Source organism: Sander lucioperca, chromosome 4 (genome assembly GCF_008315115.2).
Source record: "Sander lucioperca isolate FBNREF2018 chromosome 4, SLUC_FBN_1.2, whole genome shotgun sequence".
NCBI lineage: Eukaryota > Metazoa > Chordata > Actinopteri > Perciformes > Percidae > Sander > Sander lucioperca.
Genome location: NC_050176.1, coordinates 11,866,753 through 11,893,200, shown reverse-complemented (window position 1 = coordinate 11,893,200; position 26,448 = coordinate 11,866,753). Strand labels below are relative to the sequence as shown.

The 26,448-nt window shown below is 39.2% G+C and overlaps 1 protein-coding gene across 1 annotated transcript; it reads left to right on the top strand.

Annotated features, from left to right (window-relative positions):
* The first annotated feature begins 22,088 nt into the window (after positions 1-22,088).
* LOC116042806 (tubulin beta-4B chain-like) lies at positions 22,089-25,909 on the top strand. The gene is made up of 5 exons (XM_031289201.2): positions 22,089-22,345; positions 23,177-23,285; positions 23,399-23,509; positions 24,348-24,592; positions 24,678-25,909. Exons 1-5 carry the CDS (start codon positions 22,289-22,291, stop codon positions 25,488-25,490), a joined length of 1,335 nt encoding a protein of 444 aa, XP_031145061.1. The 5' UTR covers positions 22,089-22,288; the 3' UTR covers positions 25,491-25,909.
* The last annotated feature ends 539 nt before the right edge of the window (positions 25,910-26,448 follow it).

The window sequence follows — 26,448 nt, the reverse complement described above, 5'->3', positions numbered from 1 at the left end:
GACATGACATGGGAGAAACAGAGAGACTACAAAATAAAACAGGAAACTAAGCATGAAACATACACAACAAGGTAAAACAGAAGACAGAAGCAAGACATGTACAACAATAAGGAAACAGAGAATAAATAAACACAATAAAACAGGATAAAACTACAACAGAAAATCACAACCTTGACACTAAATGCAATTTTAACCCTTGGCCTGCATCTAGTATATTCATGTTGGGGAGTAATGGAATACATGTACCGGCGTTACGTATTCAGAATACAATTTATGAGTAACTGTATTCCGTTACAGTTACAATTTAAATAGTTGGTATTTAGAATACAGTTACATTGTTGAAATCAATAGATTACTTGACGATACTTCTCTGTTTCACAAGTTTATTCACTCTCTAAATAAATTAAGGCAACTCCATGCATTTCCCCCAATATGAAAATGAAAAAATGAGCTATTTCCGTGATCAGTCACAATGGAGACGGAACCGGCACAACAGAGCCAGGGCAGGAATGCGTTTCTATCTTGGAAATTCAAACAGCATTTCATATTAAAGAAAGAGAAGGGAGAACGAAATATAACTCTGCTTGCCAGCAACCAACCTCCATTCAGCATCCAAATTACTCCACCTCCAACATGAAGAAGCATCTTAAAGTAAGTTGTTTTTTTTATTAGCCAGGGGTAGTCGTCTGTTGTCGACTTTGCTATTTTTTAGTTGTATCAGGTAGCTACCTGCTTAGTTGACGTGCGACTTTACATTCTCCTATGTGCTGATTTACTAGCCAGAGCCGTTGAAATACTGACTAGCCCCATTTGACATGCTAGCTAACGTTAGCTAAAATTAGCTCGTGGTAGCTTAGACTGCGGTTAGATTTTTGTAGTATGCAGGTTGGGACTACAAATACAAAAATCTATCAATTGTTCAGGTACACATTCAGCCAGTTGGAACAGAAGAACACACCAGAATAGGCCTGTTTAGTAAGCAGGATTTGATGGCCGCATTCCTAAACTTATAAAATGCAATTCAATGTGGAAGTAATCCAAGTATTCAGAATACGTTACTCAGATTGAGTAATGTAATGGAATACGTTACAAATCACATTTTTGGGCATGTATTCTGTATTCTGTAACGGAATACGTTTTGAAAGTATCCTTCCCAACACTGAGTATATTTAAGTTAAATGTGTTGCCATGCACATTTTTGCCACACTATTTGGCAAATGAAACTCAATCTTCCTCCTTGCTTTTAGCATCACTGGAATTTTGAAATCCAGAGGAGTTGTGTATTAATTCTTACTGAAGCTGATTAATGTTTAATGAGCAATCAGAAGCTCTTATCCTCATATTCAGACAAGAAAAAGACTCACAATTACAAAACCCAAGCCAAGCTATTACAAAAACAGAACAAATAGTGGATTTTGTGTTGACTCTGCCCTTGCAGGGAGCATCTATTTTAAGGACTGTCCTATTATTCTAACTACTGGGACCAGCTAGTGCTCCAGATGAGCAGTTGTGATGTTGCAGGTCTACAGGGAGGATTGTGGGAAATACATTATGTAAACAGAGGGCCACTCAAAACATATTACAGTGGTCAAAATCTTCCATACATCCGCTGTAAAACTGCCCCTCAGGATCACTCTGCTAAAGCCATCTGTGAGTATTAAATTCAGCTAATTGGGGAAACAGTTTACAGCAATATTGTAAATTTCAGCCCAGCCCAATCCAGGTATGTATTAAATCTCTACCACAATGGAAAATATACAGAATGAGTTGTGTCTGCTTTTTCTCAATTCTGGTCAATTTGAGTTCCTGACAGTCCATCCAGGCTTACATCCCGATTCTCTCTTTCAGTTTCACTTCTAAGAGATGGAGCAGATCATCATTACTGGGTGCCATCTTCAATACATTGGCCACTATAATTACTGGATGAATGATTGAATAACTTATTTAATATTGAATGAATTGCTGAATCAAATTACCCACAATGGTTCCCTAACCTTTAGTGACTGGGATTTGGTTTGAAATCACCAGCTTCATCATCACCTGTGCTGAAATATGTCTTAAGGGAGCAGTTTATATGTCAGCGCTGCCTCTCTTGCATTCACCTCCCTCCTCTCTTTTTCCATCTTTCTCTTTCTCAAAGACTACAAATAGACTTTCAAATCATTTCAGAGAATCAATGAGAAAAACAAATGATTTCAGTCATTGTGAGATGTGTTAGTGTGTGTGTGTGTGTGTGTGTGTGTGTGTGTGTGTGTGTGTGTGTGTGTGTGTGTTTGTTGCAATCGCATGCAGTCTGTCGCTGGAAATCCCAACTTCCTATGAGCTATAAAAGGCAAGAAAGTCACATACACTTGCCGGACGAAGTCAGAAGAAGTTATTTTTGAATCAGGACAAAAACACCTCAGAACAATGACCTAGTAATGACAAAGGAGCAGCATGGTGTAGAAATCAATCAGCTGTGACAGGTCTATTGTGGACAGCACTTGAGTCCAAGAACAGGCAAAGACTGGGTGAGGCTTAAAAGTCCAACAAAAGTGAAGTAAGAGGAAAAAACACTGTGTGACATCTGTGTGAATAGTGGGTGTTGGTGTGGGTGCAGTGTTGATATTGCATAAAAATCACCTCAGGGGCACAATGCAATTTGGTCTGCAATACGAATCGAATATTTTTCCCACTGCAATACTTCGCAGTGGTACATACAGAGGTGGGACAAAGTCATTGTTATGCAAGTCACAAGTAAGTCTCAAGTCTTTGCCCTCGAGTCCCGAGTCAAGTCGAGTCAAAGATGAGGCAAGTCCCGAGTCGAGTCACAAGTCAAAGCCAACAAGTCTCAAGTCGAGTCCAAAGTCCTACCATTTTTGTTTCGAGTCATTTCAAGTCATTTCAGTTTCAGTGTATGCAATATTAAGAATATTTTCACTGCTTCAAAAGTCATAAGAAAGCCCTTTCTCTCAAGAAACTGAAGTCATATGCTTTATAGCAGTGGTTTTCAAAGTGGGGACGGGGACCCCTGGGTGCCGCGAGGGGGTGCTAGGAGGGCCATGGCAAGTTGGCATGAAAAGTATAGCAAAACAAAATAATTGAATAAATTAAATAACTAAAGTAAACCAAATTAAACCAAAAATAAGCTAAACAATATTCCCATTAGTTAAAAACTGCACTATAATAATCTATTGCATCTCTGAACATTACTACTATAATCGTTATTATTTTATTTTATTACATGGCTTGGTTGAATTCCAATGTAGAATGCGGTCTGTTATTTCTTGATAACAGACCGTTGCCATGAAAAACAGAGCGTTGCTATGGACGCAGTTCGGTTTAGCGGAAGCAATAGAATCGTTTTTAAATCAATAAACTCCTTTTTAAATCAATATTTTGTGTCAAAGTATTTATTTGGTAGGTAGCCATGTAATAAGCGGGATAATGTATAGCGAGGCGGTAGTTATAGCGAATACAACCTGATATGAAAAGGGAAGGCTAATGGTGGATCTACTGTGACTGTGTTATGGTAACGTTACTTTAAAACGGACGTTGACATGATGTTGGTGAGGTTTTCCATCTGAGTGTGCTACACTCATGTACCTCATATAATCAGGGTTCAAAAATCCCTATTTTTGTAAGCATGAACCAGCAAGGGAGACGTGCATTTACTGTCTCGTTGAGACAGTAAATATGCAGCAGCTAGTATGTTACGGTACATACATCCGATAAGGTGCTTAGCATTCGTTCAAAACTTACCTTTCTTTGTGCAACTTCAGGTGTTGAACAAAGTTGGATGCTGTGGCAGCTCCGTCTGTAATGTTGTAACCCGCATGTTTTGCAAATTGCAACTCTTTTTTTGTCGACTACCTCGTAATTTTTATAGCCAAACAAAACTATCTTCGGTATCATTTTGCCAACTGGCGCGTTGTTGCTTGTGCTTCATTGGTTGTCTTGCAATGTGCCTGCTTAGATGCTGTTGAATCAAAACAACGTGGGACTACAGTGATTGGATGTCGTGTAGGCAGCGCGCGTGCTCTCTGCATGCATACAGGTGGTGCACATTTTTTTCACAGATGCAGATAAACTGAGAGCGGCGCGGCCGTGTGAACATTTTCTTCCCCAGTTTTCATGGGAAGTAGCAAGTCTTCTCGAGTCAAAAGGTGCAAGTCCAAGTGAAGTCACGAGTCATTGATGTTAAAGTCCAAGTCGAGTTGCAAGTCTTTGTACATTTTGTCGAGTCGAGTCTGAAGTCATCAAATTCATGACTCGAGTCTGACTCGAGTCCAAGTCACATGACTCGAGTCCACACCTCTGGGTACATACTGTACACCAACATCAGAATACTGTAACTGTACTGACAGATTTCTGCCTCCATCCTGTTGAATGTCAACCCAACTGCAATGCATGCTGGGAAGTATATATTAATAAGCATACAATGTTTTTTATAACTAAATTGAATAAGCTAAGTTAGTTGACACTTAGTCAACTCATCATTCAAGTAACAAGGTTAAACATCTAACAAGACTAAAGCACAGTGCTGCTTTGAGCTAAATGCTAACATCAGCATGTTAACATGCCTTTAGTGACAATGCTAGGATGATGATATTCATCATCTTAGTTTAGCATGTTAGCATGCTTGCATTTGCTAAATAGCACAACACATAATGTACAGCTCAGGCTAATGCAATGCAATGTAATTAAACTTTTAAGGGGCCACTACTTATTATTTCATGTTTTTAAAAAAACATATTCAGTACTAAATAAAAATTAGTTGTTTGTAATAATCAGTGTAAGTATGCAAGGCACAGATCATGTTAAGCAGAGATAACTAAGGATCTTAATTTTCTGAATGGGAGGGCGGTGTCATTTGAACTGTTCTGCGCTGAATCGGTGCAAAGGCTCATGGGAATAAAAATATATGTTCTGAAGGATTTTTATCCTAGTTAAAGTGTGTTTTAATAATGCCCATGTTTTGGGTGTGCATTTATGTTATATGGGTTTTAGTTTTGTATGGTTGTTTTAGTGTTTATGTTTATCTACATTTATTGTTGCACCATGGCCCGAGTGGGGACTGATGGCCTCTGTGAAGTGCAAGTGTGTTCAATGTCGTGTGCATAGCTTGGAAATCTTTTGAGTGAAACTTCCCACGCAGATCAAAAGATTGGAAATGTCAATGTTTTGTTAATTGCTTTCCTTTGGTTTTGATAAAACAGATGTATTGAATATATTAATCTTAAATTAAGATAAGCAAAGACAAAGAAACAATATTTATATGAACAAATTAATTCTTTAGTAGTGATAAGTAGCATAATGCTTTCTATTTGTTATATTTCTTTGCATGTTTAACTTAGCATGCATATTTAACACGACATGACTCCAGAAAAAAAATGTTTACTAATGGTTTTTAGTAATGACTACTAATGTAAACTTGATTTGTCTACTGCATCAACTTAACAATCTGTGTTAATACAACTGAACATGTTTAGTTAACTAAAGTGGTTTAAGACAACAGGTTTCCACACATTTTTTTAGAAAAGTCAACTAATTTGGGTTAACAGTGTGTGAATGTCATTAGTTTTGCAAGGATTGGTGATAAACCAAAGTATTGGACAAATACAAATTTTGACATGATGATGGCACTAGAGGAAAAGTCAGGGGATCACCAGTGTTATTTTGTTTATCCTGAGGTGGACTTTATTAAACTCTACAGCAATCCAACAGTTGCTGAGAGATTTTACTCAAAACCACAAAGGTCTACCAATGGTAGCACTAGAGGAAAAATCTGAAAAACCCCAAACGCCATGCCTCTAGCGTGACTAAAAATGAATTGAAACGACTTGAAATTGACAAATGTTACTAATCAAGTTACATTTGTTTGTCAGGGTGTGTGAATGCATGAATGCATGGATGAATGCACGTACGCAGTAGCAGATATTGCAAATTTGCACTTGTTTTTTTTAAATGCCATTTAAATCCTTACAACTTGAAATCCTTATTCGTGTCAGAACAAACAAAGTACATTATTTTTTCATTTTTTTTCTGTGGCCCAGTAAGCATTGAACAAGCCTAGATGAAGAGGGATAAATCAGCTTTTTTAGATTAGATTAGATTCAACGTTATTGTCATTGTGCAAAGTACAAGTACAAAGACAACAAAATGCAGTTTGCGTCCAACCAGAAGTGCAAAAAGAACAGAAAAGTGCAATGTGATATTCAAGTATAGACAGGACAAGAAATATGGTGCAGTGTAGACAGTAGTGTAGAGTTGGTTAACATAAGGTGGTTTAGAGTAATATAAATTAAATATAAATGTGTGCAGTGTATTAGCAGTTACCTTATAAGAGTAGAATAAATATGGCTATGTAATATGAACAATGTATGAACAACATGTACAGATATTTTTATCAGCCGTCTAAGTGCTCTGTGAAGTCATTTAAACTGTGGACCTAAAATAGCAGTTGTGTGTTATCATTTGTAACACTTTGACTGTGTTTTGGCTGCTCTGGCTGAACCTTTCCCATCATCTGTGTTATTGTGAGTCTGGAGATCCCTGAAGAGCCATCACACACAACTTCAGCATACCTGGACAGCGCTGGTCCTGCAGGCCGAGCGACTGATACAGAATGCAGATGACTGATGGCTCATTAAGTCCTAATATATGTAACAGCAATAGAAGCAGACAGAGATAGATGCTGATTTCTTCCACACTTGGCTTAGACTTCTATAACCACTAATGACTTGTCAGCTCATCTGCCAGAAAAGTGCCGCTGCTGTACCTTTGGCCAGTAAAAATGATTTCTCCTCAACCTGCATTGCATCCTTCTTCCAAACTATATGTCTCCATGTCTTGAACACCCTTGTCACACTAGATGAGCTGCCCCTCTTTATTTTTTTCTCCACATATGTACACAGCAACAGTGTCTGAATTTCAGTTAGTAAGAGAGTAAGAGTAGAGAATGGCAATCAGAACCACATATATCAAACCTTGATTCATGTGACCACTGATTACCCAAATGACAGCGTGTGGAGAAGGTAGGAACATGCTCAGACTGAATATTAGTAACACCTGTCAGTATAACGCAACACAATTCAACAGCTCTGCAAACTGCAGTCTAAAAATTGGCCATACACTTGATTCCACACCTCGTTTCAAGTTTCAACAAGTCTCCATGTGGACCAAGTACAGACTGTGGACTGGTAGCTGGAGAGGTGCCAGTTCAACTACTGGGCACTGCTGAGGTGGGCAGCTTTCATGGGCACGAATATTCAATCTTGCCACAGAATGTCTATTCTGGCCTAAAACACAAAATATCTCAAATATGCATAATGTTTGGATGAACTTTAAATAAATGCAATGCCATCCATTTTCCAAAACCACAGGTTTTTGATTGATGAATACCTTACACTGCTTTTCCATGCACTCACTGCTTTCTGCTCGTTTCAGAACAGCATTAGAATCAACTTGCAGAGTCTTGACACTTGTCAAAGTTGTGTTTTAATTGAGTAGAACTCCACTGATCTAACACATCAAAACCAGTTCTCTAGACATGGGGAGAACTGTGAAAACTGTTTCATAATATCCTCTGGAGAAGCTTTGTCAAGTCTAAGAAAAATACAATCAAGGTAATTTCTTGTTTCAGTTTAGAGACTACAAACACAGTACAAAAAGCCTCATTTTAGCCAACAGCTTGTGTTTTCTGACCCAATCAAGGGATTAATAGTCAGGATCCTAAATTAAACTAGATGCTCAATTTTGGAGTTCTCTTTGAATAGTGCGTACTCTTCATGTTTGTTCAGGAGTCGTGAATAAGGGACAAACACATAGATCAATCTAAAAACTTGCTTACTGGCTGACGGGAATTAAAACTGCTGAATCAAAGTCAAAAGAGAAACCTCTGAGCTGAGAACAGACCTTATCTGATTATATATAAATTAAACTAGATGTACTATTGGCAATAATTGGGTCCCTTAAGGGCCTCTGCTATGTTAAATAACTACACTTAGGCTATCTCCTCTTTCATACTGGTCTGTATAAGCAGTAGCACATTTTTGAAGAAATGTGTCCACAGAGACTCTGCAGTGTTTGTGCAAAGTTTCATTAATGACAAACAGTTTGGTCAGTTTACAGTCACCCACCTCTTTAATCATACCATTAGGCTGTATACAGTATGTGTGTTGTTGTAGGGGAGTGAATGTAAACACTGGAAACTCTGCACAAGTAGTAAACTTAATATGTGTCTGTGTTTGGGTCATGTTCCAGAGCTTATCATCGCAACATGTTTCTCTATATGAGGATAGAGCATACTTTGAAATGCAAAGCCATATTTTCTGGATCTGAATTTCAAAGAGCAGCAGACTATGCTTAGATTCCCACAGGGACTATTCGAAAGCATCAAAAGCTGCCGGGCCTTCTGCCCTTATCCAGTTTTATTAAAGGACTGCGAAGAAACAGAGCAGAGACCAACAGTGCTAAAAATATCAGAATTCTGTTGGAGGAGACGGGTAAAATAAAAGATGTATTGCATCTGCATGTAATGTCTTTCTTTTTCTTCTAGTCTCTGGAAATTCACTCTTAAAGGAAAAGTTTGACATTTTGTGAAGTACAGTAAACATGAAGCTAAAGCAAGGCGGTAAGCCCTAATTAGCATAAAGACTGGAAACTGCTAGCCTGGGTCCCAAGACCATCACAGGTTAAACTTCAATTCCATTCAGTCAACGGGTCCGCAGCTAGTTCAGATATAATAATAATAATAGTAATAATAATAATAATAATAATAATAATATTATCCAATAATCAAAACCACAATAATAATCACAATAATAATCATAATAATCATAATTAGGACTTAACCGTGTAGACATATTGCAGAGATTACAGCTAAAAAGTTGTAAAAATACTACAAGAAATGGATGTGCTGATAGGTGGATTTCATTACCTTTGGACTGTTTTCAAAGGTATCAAGGCTAACTATTTTCCCATGTTGCTAAGCTAAGCTAATCAGCTGCATTCTGTAGCTGCATATTTACAGCTATGAGGACACTATATAACGGTATCAACTCTTGCAAGAAAGCGAATGAGCAGATTTCACAAAATGTCAAACTATTCCTTTAAATGAGGACACTGGTGTATATGTGCACGATTACATGCACCTGAACGCATTTGCACACCTGCACAACATACTAAAGTGCTAATGCAGTTTCAGTCTATCTGAGGTAGATAAAAAGCATGAATAATAAATGAATACACCTGCACTCAAGTACAATAATTGTGAATTCCATAAAAAATCACTTACAAGTGTGGTGTATCAGAGATAGAAAGTACTTATGAATAAGAATGTAGAGTCTGGGCGCCTGGGTAGCTCACCTGGTAGAGCGCGCGCCCATATATAATGGTTTACTCCTCGACGCAGAGGCCGTGGGTTCGACTGCAACTTGAGGCCCTTTGCTGCATGTCATTACCCCTCTCTTTCATGTCTTCAGCTGTCCTATAAAAAATAAAGGCCTAAAATGCCCAAAAAATTATCTTTAAAAAAGAACATAGTGTCTTCAGTGTGTATGCTGTACTGCATGAACAGGAGTGGGAGATGAACTGTATGTAGGAGGAGGAATTATGAGGCTCACCATCATGTGTAAACATTAATTAGTAAGCGTCACTCTAATTAAATGAGTAAACTGTGCATGTGACATGTCACTAAAATAATCTTCCTCTTAGTGTTACTCTTCAATGTCTCCAAAGCTCCTCACCTGTCGGTGCAGCAGTCCCATAAAGTGCTGTCAGCTAAACGTTCATTCCATCGGCCTTTTGCATGTGTATGTATAGTTAAGCCCTCGGTAAAACTATACAGAATTTTGATGTGTATTATTATTTTATACATTTTCATTCAGTATGAGTATATTAGTGAGGCTCCAAGGTCAGTTACCATGTTACAAGATTCATACAAAGAGAACAGGAGTCTGTGGAGAATTGAGACCGCCAATGAGCCAAATCAACATGTATTAATTAAGGAGATAAACAGTGTGCATAGATTTGTTTTATAATTCACAGCTGCTGCTGCTGCTGCAGCGTAGACCACATCCCTCCTCCTCGTCCCTTCATCCCCTCTCTTACGTCTGTTGCTTTTCTCCTATCCCCATTTTCTACTTTCTCTCTCCTCAGTTTCTCAGTACCAAGAATTTGTGTCTCTATTAACTCCTTAACTTTCTTAGCGTCCAAAGGGAACTGTTGAGGAGGGAGGCTAAAGCTGTTTCTGTCCGCACCTCCTCATCAGTAGGCTGGACTATGTGTTTCTTCTTCCATCTGTAGCCTCCCTTTCATCATCTCTCTCTGTTAATGCATGGCTCTGTTTCCATCAGTGAGCCTGGATACCACTCTGCTCATGTTTTATTTGTTTTTTTCTTCTACCTGTTTTAATGATCGTTTCATTTATCCTCTTGCGCTCTCTGTTTATCCATTCCACTGCTCTCGCTCCACCTCCTCTCAGCATCTTTCAGAGTTGAAACCATGTTTATCATATAAAAAGCAGGACTTCATTAAAGGTCAGGTTTAATTTTAATCTCTTTAGTGGCGTGTGCATCAGGGTATAGGTTAGGTTTGCCGGTATGATGACATTCATTGACTTTCCCAAATCATCTTTTTCTTCACTTATCCATTTTCCTCCCATATTTTCTTTCCCTCTCATCATTCCCCTATGTGTTTCTGTCAATGACCCATAAAAGGCTGCAATGAGCAGTTAATGCTTGGGTTAATAGGCTGTAAAATGTGGAGTACTGAAGACAGGATGACAATGCAAAAGGTGAACTCAAAGCTTGGTGTTCTGTAACATGAGGTGGTCAGCAGTAAACTTGATTGTGTGAACCTTCAATAAAATCTGTAAAACAAAAAAGCATTGTATTTCTTGGATGCTTCTGAACTTGAGGGAAACCTATTCAAACAATCATCATTAGATTGCCAAAATATGAAACAGAGACAAATGGTCATCAGTAATGGCCTATGCTGTATGGTGGATGACCTGCTGATTGCTCTTCCCAATCACTAACAAGTGACTTATGGCATTTTTAAGTCCTCATGGAATCTGTGATATTGGTTGCTGATTTTCATCAAAGAAACAAGACTAAGAGTCTACTGCCATGCTAGCAGCTCTGTAGGGCTGTACTTGAGATAAATGATCACATCAGCGTGCATGCTAGCCTGCTTACAATACAATGCTAGCAGGTGTGGAATCTTTATCAGGTTTAATGTTTAGCATGTTCACCTTGTTGGTTTAGCATGTTAGCTGTTTGGGTGACTAATAGTTTTGCAGGTATTTGGTTATAACCAAAATATTGGATGCATTAACATTTTTAATGTGATGATGGCTGCTAGATGAAATGTCAGGGGATCAAAGTTATTTCAAGTTATCCTGATGGGACATGAATGTCCGTACCATATTTCATGGCAATCCCTCCACAATAGTTCTTGAGATATGTCAATAAAAAACTAAAAAAGTCAACCTCATGGTAGCGCAAGAGAAAAAAGTCAGAGGATCACCAAAGTCAGGAGGAATACAACATCTGAATATCCGTACCAAATTGTGCGCCAATTCACATAGTAGGTTTTGATAGGATAAGGGAAAAATAGCTGGTGGCACTATAGGAAGATCAAAGTCATAAGGATTCATCCTCTGAAGAAATTGCATGTAAGTTGTAAACGTCATGGCAATCCATCAAGTAGTTGTTGAGATATATCACTCTGGACCAAAGTGCTGGACCAACGAACCTGACTTGTTGCCATGGCACTTTTTCTGTTCATACTTTTATGGTTCAATTCTGACCTATGTGAATCACTGAAAAAAATTGAGATGAGGGCAGTAATTCATAGGTTTAACTTTACCTGCTAAATATGTTACAAATGTCTATCTGACAAATCAAACTGCTTTGTTCCTTTATGGTGAATCAAAACAAGCGCATCTGGTCTCATGAGAGCCCATTATGTGTCTGGTATATCATTTTTTAGTGTATGTATAACTACCAAGTAAGGCTGGCAGACAAGCCCAAACTTACTTCTGTGTTATAAACAAGAAGATGTGACAAAACATGATTTGAATGATTTGATGACTGAAAACACAAAATGCAGTGGACATATCTAGCAATTACTTTTTTGTTCTCCAAAATGTGTTGTCTAAAGCAGCTCAGTTTAAGTTTGTTAATTAGCATTATTTTGTAATTTCCTCTGCTTTTCTCTCAGCTGTGACTGGCAACATTTTGGCAAGAACATGACTTGTTATCAGAAAAGTGTCCCAGGGCTCAGTTATACTTGTCATTCTTTCCATTTGGTTTTCTATTTTATCTATTCTATCATCTTCTCACCTCTCCACTTCTGTTAATGTTGATACAAGCTCCATTATTAAACTGAAAACATGCTATTTTATGTTTCTCAGCAAAAGCAGCACTGACAAAAACATTTTCAGCATTCATTCTGGCAGCTTGTTATTATTCTTTGCATTATAGAGTTTGGATCTTCACTCCAACCAAAAACAGTGGTAAAGCCAAATAGATTTCTTAACATTTTCTCCAACAGTGATTGTTGTGCCCAGATAGCAACTTGTTGTGTATTTAATAGTCTGGATCAACAAAAGTACATTTTCTGGATAATTGCCTAACATACGGAACATGGCTCACGTGCCTGCTGTCCCTCACCTTCCGCTCTCTATGTGTTGCCATTCTCAAAATCCCTTCACTTTGCGAAACAACAACAAACTTCGAGCTAGCAAGCTACATGCTGAAAATGGCAAGTTTTGAAGACAATTTTGATCATGTGATAAGCCCGGCCTGCTTGGTTCTTTCGGGAAAAAAATTGTAAAGACTTACAAAGAATATGTTTACCGCATTTACTCTCTAACTGAAACGTATTGGGACCGATTGGTGGGGATTGCTGTGGACAAAATACACATGGCGATACACTGGTACAGTAAAAGCAAATTATGTTTAACCGTGTATCCAGCTAATTTAAATAGCTCATGTTACTGTATTGTGTGAACAGTGAACTTCATTTAATGTTGTATGTGCCGTTTTTCTTTTGTGGGGTGCAAATGTTGCACCTAAACAAGTTCCTTCTCAAGACTATTTTGCAGAGCCACCGTTGCTGCATCCAGAGCTTAGCGCCGCCCAAAACGATAGTGATTGGTGTACGATGGTGTATTGGTGTAAAGAAATGCAAACAACCCAGAGCGTTTTTTTCTCCTATTCCAGAATGTATATGTCGTGTAGCTAGACCTTGCTCCACAGTATGTGCTAATAGCTCTGGCAATGCAAAACTACATATTCAGACATTGGAGGTCGCTGTAGACCACAGCATGTTGGACTACATGTAATAAGTTAAAAAAAATCTATGACCTGAATCAAAAAACACCTTCAGTAATCAGTGTGTGAGATGATACATCAAAGTAATTGCTTGAAGACTCTCACTTTGGAAAACAACAGGTATGTGTGCTCAAAAAAAGGGTACATTGTTGAAAGAAAAAGTTTATCAATGCCACACTTACAATATAAAAAAATACAATATAAACAAATTGACATTGTCATCTTTGTTTTATGGGGTAAGCTGTCTTTCCATGTATGCATTTGTTTGTAAAAATATTTTTAAAGTAAGTCTACTGGTTAGCTTGTTTTTAACCAAATCATGAAAAAAACAATTCATATCTTAAAAAGCTGCATGTTCAGTAAGACTCATGACCTCAATATTTCCTAAAGGAAAAGTCTGACATTTTGAAAAATACGTTTTTTTGCTTGAGCAATACCACTGTCATGTTCATATGGTAAATACCAAGCTACCACCAGAAGCTGATTACAATATAGCTATATTACTATTAGGTCAAAGCCTGGAAATAGCCTTGCTCATAGGTAAAATAATCCACTTACCAGCACCGATGGAGCTCACTGATTTAATTTAACATGTTATCTAATTTGTTAAATCCATAAAAAAGATCCCAAAAAAACAATTTGTGGTTTTAAGAGGGTTATGTATTTCTGACCAGGTGCAGTAACTTCCATTGGTTGCCTTGCAACGTAACACTGACTACAAGAGGCCAGAACGTCACAAACAAAGTGTAATGTGTTAATTAGTGAGCTAGTAGCTAGTAGTGCTGGTAGGCAGATTTTGGGTACCTGTGGAAAGAGCCAGGCTTGCTATTTCCCCCTGCTTCCAGTCTTTATGCTAAGCTAAGCTAACTGACTGCTGGCAATTTATCATTTGGTTAACACTGAAAGAGGATTCATCAACTTACACATTGTTATCTTTCCTTAAGGGTCATCATCAAAGCTCAAATATTGATCAATAATCAACTACAAATGATTTACAAAACATATATAACATATTAAATAAAACCTTTTTAGGATGTTTTTAAAAACAACCTGCTTATTTTGAAATTTATTTTGAAGGCTGTTGGTCTGACTGGTGTTTGTGTGAGTCACCAAGTTTAATGCTGCAGGCTATTGATCACCCACTGAATAATAAATGTGACTAAATAATGGAGAAATGTTTCAAGTCTTTGGAAATTTGAAATCTGTGTGAATGTGTTTCTGATCTGTGCACACTGTGTTTGTGTGCATGTGCATGTGGGTTTCACTGGTTTTCCTGCCATTTAAATGACCATGCACACATACTCACACACACACACTCACACACACACACACACACACACACACACACACACACACACACACACACTCACAACTCACAACAACACATCTCACAATGACTGAAATCATATGTTTTTCTCAGTGATTAACTCTGAAATGATTTGAAAGTCTATTTGCAGTGTTATGACCCTGGGGTCATGTTTTGTGATTTGTTGTGCCCTGCTCTATCAGTTGTTTTCCTGAGTGTACACAGGTAATGAAGAACAGGTGTGAACACCGGATTGGTCCAGCAGAGCTGATTGCTGTCTCCTGATTGGTCGTCTGGAGGACAGCAGCCATTTTAAGCCTCATTGGCCAGGCGCTCTGGCTCTCTCTCTTCACTCTGCCATTCCCAACATGTGCCTGTGTAAACATGTGTCTTGTGTTTGCAGTTGTTGTGAGTAATGTTAACAGCCTTCAGTCAAAATGGTTGTTTTGGGTTCTTGGATTTGTTATCCTTCAACCATTTTGTTTTATCTGTGAATACATATTTCTTTGACTTATTTGCTAGTAGCAGTTTGGTAGGAGTGAGAAGTCCTTTTTTTGTTGGTTCCCTTTTTCTCCTGTTTTTGTTATTAGAAGCTTAGGTTAGAGCTTTGTCTTTTATTTACGTTTTGTTTTGGCTTGGTAAGTTTAGTTTGCCTTTTAGAATTGTTTTGTTTGTTGTTTTGGGGCCTCATCTCCAAAATAAAAAGACGGTTACTTTGCAATTCTTTGTCCTGGCCATGTTTGGGAGTGGGAAGAGTGGGGGGTGGGGAGCACACATTATGTTGCGTCCGGTTTACCCCTAGACATCAGGTCGTAACATGCAGTCTTTGAGAAAGAGATTGAAAAAGAGAGGCGGGAGGTGAATGCAAGAGAGGCAGCGCTGATGTATAAACTGCTCCCTTAAGACATATTTCATGATAGAATAAATTCTATATAGTTGCTTCGGGCTTGTTAATTTGGATGCTAATTTAGTTGATTTTGAATTTCACTTATGACTCAGTAGTCTATTTTTTTTTTAAGCTCTTTAACTCTCTATAGCAACATGAAAGCATTGTATCTCAAAGCGCAGATTGCTTCAAGCTTGTGTCATTTGTCTGTGCAACGCTGTAGAAAGATACACACTCTTGCTCAGTAGATGTGGGCATGGTGAGTTGACTCAGAAGCAGTCAGCCAAAAAGAAAGATAATTAGTTACATATCAGTTAACAACATACAATGGCAATACAGTTTTTTTATGATCGCTGTGACAATTTTTTCAATACTTTTAACAACTTTCCTAAACTCTTAAGACACCAACACATCTACAACACACAATTGGCAAAACAGTTAATTTCATGCTCAAAGTCACACGTTGAAATCTAAACTCTAACACTTTTCAAAATACAACAATTCACTAACACAGTACACTGTCTACCAAAACAATGCAAACATGTCTTAAAATCAAATAATTCTTCCAAAACACTAACACATGTTCTCTTCCAACAGGAACATTTAGTCAATCATAGAACAATATCATACAAAACACTAACATCCCATGGAATTACAGAAACTGCATTATTTGATATGTGTCAGGTCTGCCCTTATACAACAGACAATATATTGTATTGATCATAGATTGTGTTTTGCACTGCAGTTTCTCTTCAAGACTCTCTATATTTTTGTTTAGTTTTTTTTAAGATTTTTTGGGCCTTTCCGCCTTTATTTGACAGGACAGCTAGTTGAGAAAGGGGAGGGGGTGGAAGACATGCAGAAAATCGTCACAAGTCAGATTTGAACCCTGGACCTCTGCATCGAGGCATAAACCTCCAAGTATATGTGCGCCTGCTCTACCCACTGATCCGACCCAGCCACCGATTTTGTTTCTTTTGCTGCAGAGATTCAATATGAAAAATGAATGACCCATCTCAGAGTAGCTTTATAGAATGTACAGTTTATGAAAAAAAGGAGACAGAGACAGAATTGTCCTGGTACTCCTCTTCCTCTCCCTCGTGAAGGCATTTTTTTATTTTCTGTGTTCATCTACAGTATATTGTTCAAATAGGTCCTCTTTTACTGTATGTACTACAGTAACATATGGTCATGCGATTGAAAGAACCTCAACACCTGAGTGTGTTTCCTAGAAGGGAATCAGCTGTGATTGATCTATTTTCATAACTTCAATCAACTGTTTCTGTATAAAATCCAAGGGATATATTTGTGTTTCAATTTACAATATGAACAGCTGTTCACTTTGACTTTAGCCTATACGTTAGGTTTATAACATGATGTTATCTGTTCTGACATACAGTGTGAAAGCATTTGCAAATTGGTCAGTAAAAATCCATTGTTTTGGTCTTGGTTGAGCTTATTTGTAAAAGACGTTCAAGCATTTAAAATTTGTGTTAACTGTATACAATTTGTGTCAAAGCAACAAGAAATGTGTTAATTGTATAGCCTACACAGACAGATGTTGTGCAAACTGTGTTAAGAGTTTAGGAAAGTTGTTAAAAGTATTGAAAAAATTGTCATAGCAATCGTAAAAAACTGTAAACCATGCAAATTAAAAAATTGCAAATTCTTTTGGTACTTATCTTTGATAATGTAAGAGAGGTAAGCCGCGAGTGGCTTCCCATGGCTCAAATAACTTCCAGAATATAAAACAGGTGGTCAATAGATAAAGAAAACCAATTAAGGTAATAATGGCAACACTGTGGCTGAGTGGTTTGTTTTATGGGCGTGTCAGCTGTGGGATTGATTCTATGAAGGTGTTGCATGTTTTCATTGTGTTTCTCTCAGGTGCTCCACTTTCCTCTTACAATCCAATGACAGAGATTTTTCAAAAGAAGAAGTGAAGTGAAGTTTGTGATTGGCACTGTCCCAACACAGTAAATGCTTTTAATCTTTTGCTCATCAAACACAGTATGTTATAGCTGAAATGGGCGTTAGAGTATTTACTCAGCATAAAATGGATGTTTGAAGGCAATTATTCATTGTCTGCATAATCTTTTAGAACAAAGCCCACCGATGGTTTCTACAGAAGAAAGTAGTAGTCCTTGTTAGATAAAAGAAACATCTGGCAAACTGTTTCAATTACAACCTTTCCTGCCCTTAGTTGCTATGGTATTGGCATATAGGACTTGTAACAAAAGATGAATGTGGAAGAAACTCAATCAACTTGATAATGGCTTGACACACTGAATTGCTTTTGACACTTATTTTAGTCAGAGCTCACAAAAAACATGACTTCAGTATATGTGATTTTAAATTGCAGTATAAGTTTGTACTGGGAAAAAAATGAGTATGTCTGGCTATATCAGTGACTTAAATACGCTACATCACCTACTGATGCAAACATCTTTAAAATTGAGATGAATTGGTGAGAGGCAACAGGCTTTTATTCCTTCTTTTTGTTTTCATGGCTGACAAACACAAATGCTGATTATCTAAAGATGTAGAGGAATAAATCTTCATAAAACATCCATTCACCACATGTACATGCAAACACATTCTCTCGCACACAAATATAGTTGCATAAAGTTTTGATTGTTGCTGTGCGAATTACACATTAATAAATTCTGTTTCATTATGTTGAGAATCAAGTTGTCCTTCCTTCGCTCCTCCAGTCTTCAGTTTTGTCCTTCTTTGATCCCATTTTTACTTTTTCCTCAGTTTTGTGTGTCCCACTTGGGTTATCTCCTTTCAAAGTGCTGAGCATCCTCCTCCGTGATCTAGGTGTTTCCGACAGGCCGGGTGGTTTTATGACTCTCCTCTAATGAGGGCGAATGTATCTGCCAGCTCTTCCATAAAATGACAAACTGCTGGTCAAGTGTTCACCTCAGTGTAATAAATTTAAATAACGTGAAATGTATGATCAGTGAGGAAGTCTGTGTGTGTGTGTGTGTGTGTGTGTGTGTGTGTGTGTGTGTGTGTGGTTTTCAAGTGTGACATTTGACAAAGCACACTGGAAAGAAATGGACATGGACATGCATAGAGTTGAAAATGCACAGATGATGGTCACAACAGTGAGGATGTGGAAGCCTGAGAGAATAAGCCAGTTGTGACACTATAGGAGGATGTGGCCTGAGGCGTTGTGGGTTTGTTGGAGCGTTTTATATGCGACTGATATGTTCTAAAAGAAGGATAGTATACTATGCACACTTTATATCATCCCAATGACAAGGTGGAGGCAGCAGGAAGTCTGTGTATCTGTGTATGTGTGTCGTGGGTTAGTCTTTAATTGCTCCACTGAGGCATTCAGAACTCTGTAAAGAATTGTGTTCCTGAGAAAAAAGGAAAGATATTGAAAAAGAGATAAAAGAGGTAAGAGAGTTTTCTATATGTGTTCCTAATTATTTCTCAGAATTGGAAATAACCCACAGGGCAAGTTGAAGGAATGACACTGCGATATATACAGTAAATGTTAAATTTTTTTATGTTTGATTTAATTATTTATTTCATGCATTCACAATTCAAAAAGGCTGAGGGTTTCCCTTAACTCAGGCATGTGACTATTGGTACTTGCAACTTTGTAACCCATAAACTTAATTTTTTAAAGGAGTGAGGGATAACAAGCGGCCAGTAGCACAGTAGAAGATCTCTATCACCCCTCTGTGGACATCAGTTGTTACTACAGGGATCATCAGCTGCTAAGGGGCCCCTATTGACCACCTCCCCAACAAACACACATCTAGTACTCTGTGCATTGTGTATCATGTTGCGCCTTCAAGTATCCACAAAGTGCAGTGCACACAGCACATTTTCACCCCTTTGGTGCCACATGTTTGAAAAGAAATGCTGCAAAAATGCAAAAATTGGATGACTCTATGGTAGATGAATAATTATATGATGCCGTCTAGGGTGCCCTTAAATGAAGAAAACGCGATGAAATGCCCTCTAGAGTGCCCTTAATTAAGAAAATATAATAAAGTACCCTGTAGGCTGCTCTTCCAGTAGAGAAAAGTGATCTTTAGGATGGCACAAATTAAGTAGATGCGATGCAGTGCCATATATGCTGCCCTACGCAGTTGGTTCCTTATAATAATATAGGTCTTTGGGGTTCCTGTGTCTGGAGCTTTGGGGCAGTTACCTGCTTAGCCAGGTTGGTAAGCCATCTTTGACAGTTACATATAGTACTTACTGAATGTGGATGTAAACCCAAATATAAACCAAAAAAACAGATCTTCAGAACTGTAACTTTCCTCACTTTTAAGCAGTGCTGAATACAGGAAATCAGAAAAGGAAAAAAAAATGGTTAACATAAGTAGAAGACTACTGTCAGGTTTGCTTAAAGTAATGTAATTCTGAAATTAGAGATAATAAGCTACATATAATGTTTTGTTTAAAAATAAATAATAAAGGTGCACTCAAAAGATTTTATATTATCAACACGAGACCAAACAAGATATGCAGCTCAAGGCTAGAAGGTTATGTTTTTAGAAGGCACTTAAAAACCTCATTTGATAATCAACATGTGCAAAGTGGCTATATAATGCACTATATTACTTTTGTGGAGCTTTAAAATCTAATTCTGTATGTTATCGTTAATGATGACAAATCATCAGCAACCCTTTTATTTATCACAGTATAAGAATGAATAACAGGCCAGACTTGTGTATGATTAAAACCCAGCTAACTAATGACTCACACTGATGTTTTTAGTGAGTCTGTTGGCTGTGTTTTTATGTATTTCAGGGTCTGGCTGCAGTACTGACAGGTTACTGTGCAGTTATTGAACGGTGGGTGTCATGGAATTTAGTGTAAGGCAGAGATCTTCAACAGGGGGTCCGGGACCCCTAGGGGTCCTCAGAGTTACTGCAGGGGGGGCCGCCAAATTATTTTAAATTTTTTGCAAGTTTCCAAGAAAATTTAAATATCTTAATATGAATCCAACATATTATTTGCAACATTATTAGCAAATATAAATCAGCTTTCAAATTTGTGAAAACCCCCCACTTACTGGCTCATAGGTCACTAAGATCCACAGATACAGTTAATCCTAAGGATTCACCCTGCCACATGTATGTTTTACATTAAAACATGATTTATAAAATCATGCCAACATTTATTATTTTAATAGCTTAGTAAGCTATGCACTAAAAAGGTAGAGTTTAAAGCCCAGTTTAATATGCAACTTACTTTTATACAATATATGTAGTAGGGGCTCTCTGCTCCGTCTCTATTTCAGTTAAGGGGTCCTTGGCTTAAAAAACATTGAAAAACCCTGGTGTAAGGTCATATGAGGTAAGAAAAGGCAGTTTGATAGAAACAAATGTGATCATGTTGTGTCCCAGTTTATGTGTCTGAGCATGACCTACAATCATGAAGATACTATCCAGATTGTGTCAGGATCGTTATGATATACAATTGCTCTTCGGTGAGCGATCAGATCACTTGCGATTGGATTTCACCTCCTTACTCACCTTTGATGTTCTCTTTGGACGCCTGCAAGACAAGGTTGGGGAATGCCATCTTGTTTGCTGACTATCACATTCTTCTTCCTTCCTGAATCCCTTCCAGTCTGTTTTCAAACTTCCTGTCTCTATGGGCAACAGCACAAACAAAACAAAGAGCTGCTTCCTAACGATGGACCACATTCAATTGGTTTGTTCATGCAAGATATTCACTGTGGACATTGAGGTCATTTCCTTTGTATTTTTCTCTGTAAATTTGGTTTTAGCAGCCCAGGAGTTGCACATTTCAAACCAGGCATAAACACGTTTGTCTTCAGATACGGACAGATGTTGAACCATAGGACCAAGTTCGTTTGACAAATACTGAGCCTGTACATGTGTAACTCACAGAGGGCAGTGGGAGGGGTTGGAAAAGGGCCCAACAGCACATTTTTGCCCCACAGCCAAAATGACATAAGAGGTTTCTCTATGTTCCATGCAAACATCACATCCTGAATATGATCAAAACCAGGATTGGACTCGTAACCAGGATACTACAATATGTGCAGGTAAACATAGGCTACTCATTAGATAATATGAGACTTTAGGAGGAAACTGTCTAACAAGGTAGGAAACAGATAAATACATTTAAAAAAAACTATTTAAAATTAATAAATACAGCAAAAATAAGAAATAAAGGAATTGTCATCCAAAAGCAAGTTAACATTACTGCAAGTATCTGCATGTCACAAGTCCATAACATTAACATTATTTCTTATTATGCAGGAAATAACTAAAGAAAGCCCAGGCATCAGTGTTTAAACACAGCTGTTATATTAAAAACATTGCATTTCTACACTTTATTTAGGATTTTTCTAATTGAATAGCCCCGAATTTCACCATCACACTCAGGGTCAATCTTTATTCAACTTCTTCACATAAGCTGAATCAAGTTTAAAGAATAAAGTTATCCTTACAGTGTTATCTCACATCAATGTCAATCCCACAACAACAAGCCAGTCCAGATGTTCATACATCCGTGAGCCCAGACATGCCAGTTTTCCGGCAGTGCCCGGTTCCAGTTGTCATGGAGATGACGTCATGCTGCAGCACCGGGATGAACGGCGCAGCCGCGGAAGGAGGGAGGGCGAGTTTACAACGCAGCCACAACTCCTCCGCCATTCAGCCAGACTGTCGACTGAACCGGGAGTGGCAGGATCGAACAGCCGAAGAACCGGAGCCAGTCGTCAGCGTCCCTTTTTCTCTGTGAGACTCCCCACACCGCAGCGACAACATGCGTGAGATCGTGCACCTGCAGGCCGGGCAGTGCGGGAACCAGATTGGAGCAAAGGTAAGAAAAACACGCACACACCCATTTTGATCTACCTGTTAACTGCACTCGGTTTTATGTGATTGGATTCAAGTTTAACAGTCTCTATGCCCAAGTCTTGGCTGTTAAGAGGCCATGATGTCCACAGGAAATTCTAAATAGGTCAACACAGTGTGGAGTGGAGAGGGTTGCATAAGACTGAATGCAGCGTACAATAGCATCCTTTAGGATGGGCGGTGGCAAGCCGAGACATCCCCGCTGCTGTCGCTGATGCCCTTTAAATGGACGTGTGTGTGTGTGTGTGTGTGTGTGTGTGTGTGTGTGTGTGTGTGTGTGTGTGTGTGTGGGGTGATCAGAGAAAGAGAGAGAGAGGGTGTGGCTCGGACACCGAATGCATGCATGCATATTTTTAAGACACACAAATATAAGACAGGCCATATTTCATTGCAAGGATAATTAGGCCTAATAGGCTGGTCTTTTATTAATATGCCTGAATCAGCCTGCATTAGCCTCATTTCAAATGTAGATCATCCCATTTTCTGAAGGTATCTGTGTGAACCAAAGAGTGATTTGAGGTTGATGAATTTCAAATATATTAAAATATTATTCTGGGGCCAGCTCATGTTTCAGATTTCCAGCTGTCTGGAAACTGGGGCCAATCACAACCTTTAATCTCACATAGGGTGGGTTTAAGACGATGACTGACAGAGGTGCATCTTGCTTGAATGTAGTTACTGGACATAATTGGCTGGTTTCAGACTAATACGCATTTGCAAATTAGTCCGGCTATACCAAGCTAAATGTGCTGTGCAAGTTTTTATTTACTGATTTTACCCATCGACCTGTCTGTAGTTCTGGGAGGTGATCAGTGATGAGCACGGCATCGACCCAACAGGAACCTACCATGGAGACAGTGACCTGCAGCTGGACAGAATCAACGTCTACTATAATGAGGCTTCAGGTCAGGACTGTTAAAAGCAACCACAAACATGTTTTGTTGGGAGCTTGCTATTTGAATACTCTGTCTTTTCTTTTCTAATAAAAATTGTTTTGACACATGTATTTGTCTTCCAGGTGGAAAGTATGTACCTAGGGCCATCTTAGTGGATCTGGAGCCCGGCACTATGGATTCTGTTCGCTCCGGCCCCTTCGGACAGATCTTTAGACCCGACAACTTTGTCTTTGGTATATGATCAGCCACACACACACACACACACACACACACACACACACACACAAACTTTGTTTGTGTGTGTGTGTGTGTCCTCGAGATCTGTCAACACACAAACACACGTAGCAGAGCTACCCACACCCATGTTTGTACTGTTGCTTAATTAAATAAAACATCAGAAGAGAGAAGTTGTCTCCGTCCGTGTTTTAACAGACACACCTGGGGCGAAGTTGGAAACCAGAATCAGCTTTAAATACAGTCCTAATCTAGTCCTCACTAACACGGGCCCAATTATAGTAACTACATGAAAACTTCACTGTTGTTGCATGAAATGTTGTTTGTGTTTAGCCTACATCATCAGTTTCTATCATGTGAAATAAGAGGATAAGCCAGCCTGGTGGCCAAGCTGCAGACAGATGCTCCTCAACAGTGTGCTCCCCAGCAGTCAGCTCCCCCTGCTGTTCATAAGGTGCCTCTGCACCCCTTTCGTTTCAGACCCTCCCACCAGCCTTTGGGCCACGCCTCCTCATTTACATTGACATGTGTCAAGTCCAAATGAAAATCCAATGTTAAATGGAAATTCAAAAGCCAAATATTAAATCCAAATGAAAATCCAATGTTAAATTGAAATTCAAAAGCCAAATATTAAATCCAAATGGAAAAGCCAAATGGAAAATTTAAAAAAAATTATATTTTTAATTTGATCAATGGAAAATTTAAAAAAAATAATAATATTTTTAATTTGATCTCGCTTCGTTTTCTCTTTGGACTTTCAATTTCTCTTTGGACTTTCAATTTGAATTATGAATAAATATTTCCTCCATAGGATTGTAATGAACCCTTTCCTTCCAGGCCAAAGTGGAGCTGGTAACAACTGGGCAAAGGGCCATTACACAGAAGGAGCTGAGCTGGTGGACTCAGTCATGGACGTGGTGAGGAAGGAGGCTGAGAGCTGCGACTGCCTGCAGGGTTTCCAGCTTACACACTCCCTGGGTGGTGGTACCGGCTCTGGTATGGGAACTCTGCTCATCAGCAAGATCCGTGAGGAGTACCCCGATCGTATCATGAACACTTTCAGTGTGGTGCCCTCTCCTAAGGTACATTGATCACGCCATACTGCTTAATAGTGTCTTTTATTTCTGGCTTTTTATCCCCCTTGACCTTTGCGCTGTGTGCCCCCAGGTGTCGGACACAGTGGTGGAGCCCTACAATGCCACCCTGTCTGTCCACCAGCTGGTTGAGAACACAGACGAGACTTACTGCATCGACAATGAGGCCCTGTATGACATCTGCTTCCGCACCCTCAAACTCACCACACCCACATACGGAGACCTCAACCACCTGGTCTCTGCCACCATGAGCGGGGTGACAACTTGCTTGCGTTTCCCTGGCCAGCTCAACGCTGACCTGCGCAAACTGGCCGTCAACATGGTGCCCTTCCCTCGTCTGCACTTCTTCATGCCCGGCTTCGCTCCTCTCACCAGCAGAGGCAGCCAGCAGTACAGAGCCCTCTCTGTGCCCGAACTCACACAGCAGATGTTTGACGCCAAGAACATGATGGCCGCCTGCGACCCGCGCCACGGCCGCTACCTTACCGTGGCCGCCGTGTTCCGCGGCCGCATGTCCATGAAGGAGGTGGACGAGCAGATGCTGAACGTGCAGAACAAGAACAGCAGCTACTTCGTGGAGTGGATCCCCAACAACGTCAAGACGGCTGTGTGCGACATCCCACCCCGTGGGCTCAAGATGGCCGCCACCTTCATCGGCAACAGCACGGCCATCCAGGAGCTGTTTAAGCGCATCTCTGAGCAGTTTACTGCCATGTTCCGCCGCAAGGCCTTCCTCCACTGGTACACCGGCGAGGGCATGGACGAGATGGAATTCACAGAGGCGGAGAGCAACATGAACGACTTGGTGTCCGAGTACCAGCAGTACCAGGATGCCACGGCTGAGGAGGGAGAGTTTGAGGAGGAGGGAGAAGAGGAGGTGGCCTAATCTCCGGACTAAGGTCTGGCTAAAATCACTCATTATCTCCCAACTGCACTGGTTATAACTCTATCCAACCATCCATCCACTTATTACACTCCCACTCTGCTCTTTTTCTCTGACTTTTGTTTCACAGTACTCTCATTTTCCTGTTCTCTTATTCTTGTAATCCTTCTCTCTGCCTCTACTCTCTCTCTTCCCCTTTCCTCCAGCCAGATTCACAAAATTAAATTGACTCTCCCGTCTCAGTGCTCATTGTAGAGGTAGCTAACACAGGTGTGCTTGTGGTCTTTTGTCAGCAGCTTTCTTGTTTATGCTCATTTATCATTTCAGTACCTGGGCCAAGTATTCAATTAAAGCGTTGAACTCATGCACATTTTAACACTTGTCTAATTTGGAATTGATTGAAATAAATTTGTTGGAAAATATCCCTTTGTGTGTTTAATGTTCTTCTGTGTGATACATTAAATTACATGCATACATTAAAGACCAAATAGAGTATCAAAAACCTTTTGATGATGCACAATTTGGCTTCCAGGTTTACTTGAGATGTCACAGTTTGAAGGCAAACCAAAATGGAGACCTGAATAGTCTGTCTACAGATTAGGCAGTTATGCTTGAACACCACTAGGAGACAGTAATGAGATCTATGAGTTTAGTGCCTCTCTGAGCAGGATGTGGATGCCTTGTTGCCTCTTTTCCACTATGAAACCTGTAACACCAAATGTGCTGTCATAATATACTCCTTTATAGAAAAGGCAGAGGATTTTGAAGCCTGTTTATTCGAGCAATTGCAAAACACACCATCACAGTCAGCTTTCCATCATGTGTTTCTGCTTAAATCAAACAATAAAAAGATCCTCAACATCAATTCCAGTTTTCCTAATAGACTACAAAATGATTAATGTTGTGGAGACCCTTTGTCTTATGGCTGTGAGTGTTAATGACAGTTCCTCTTTATATAATT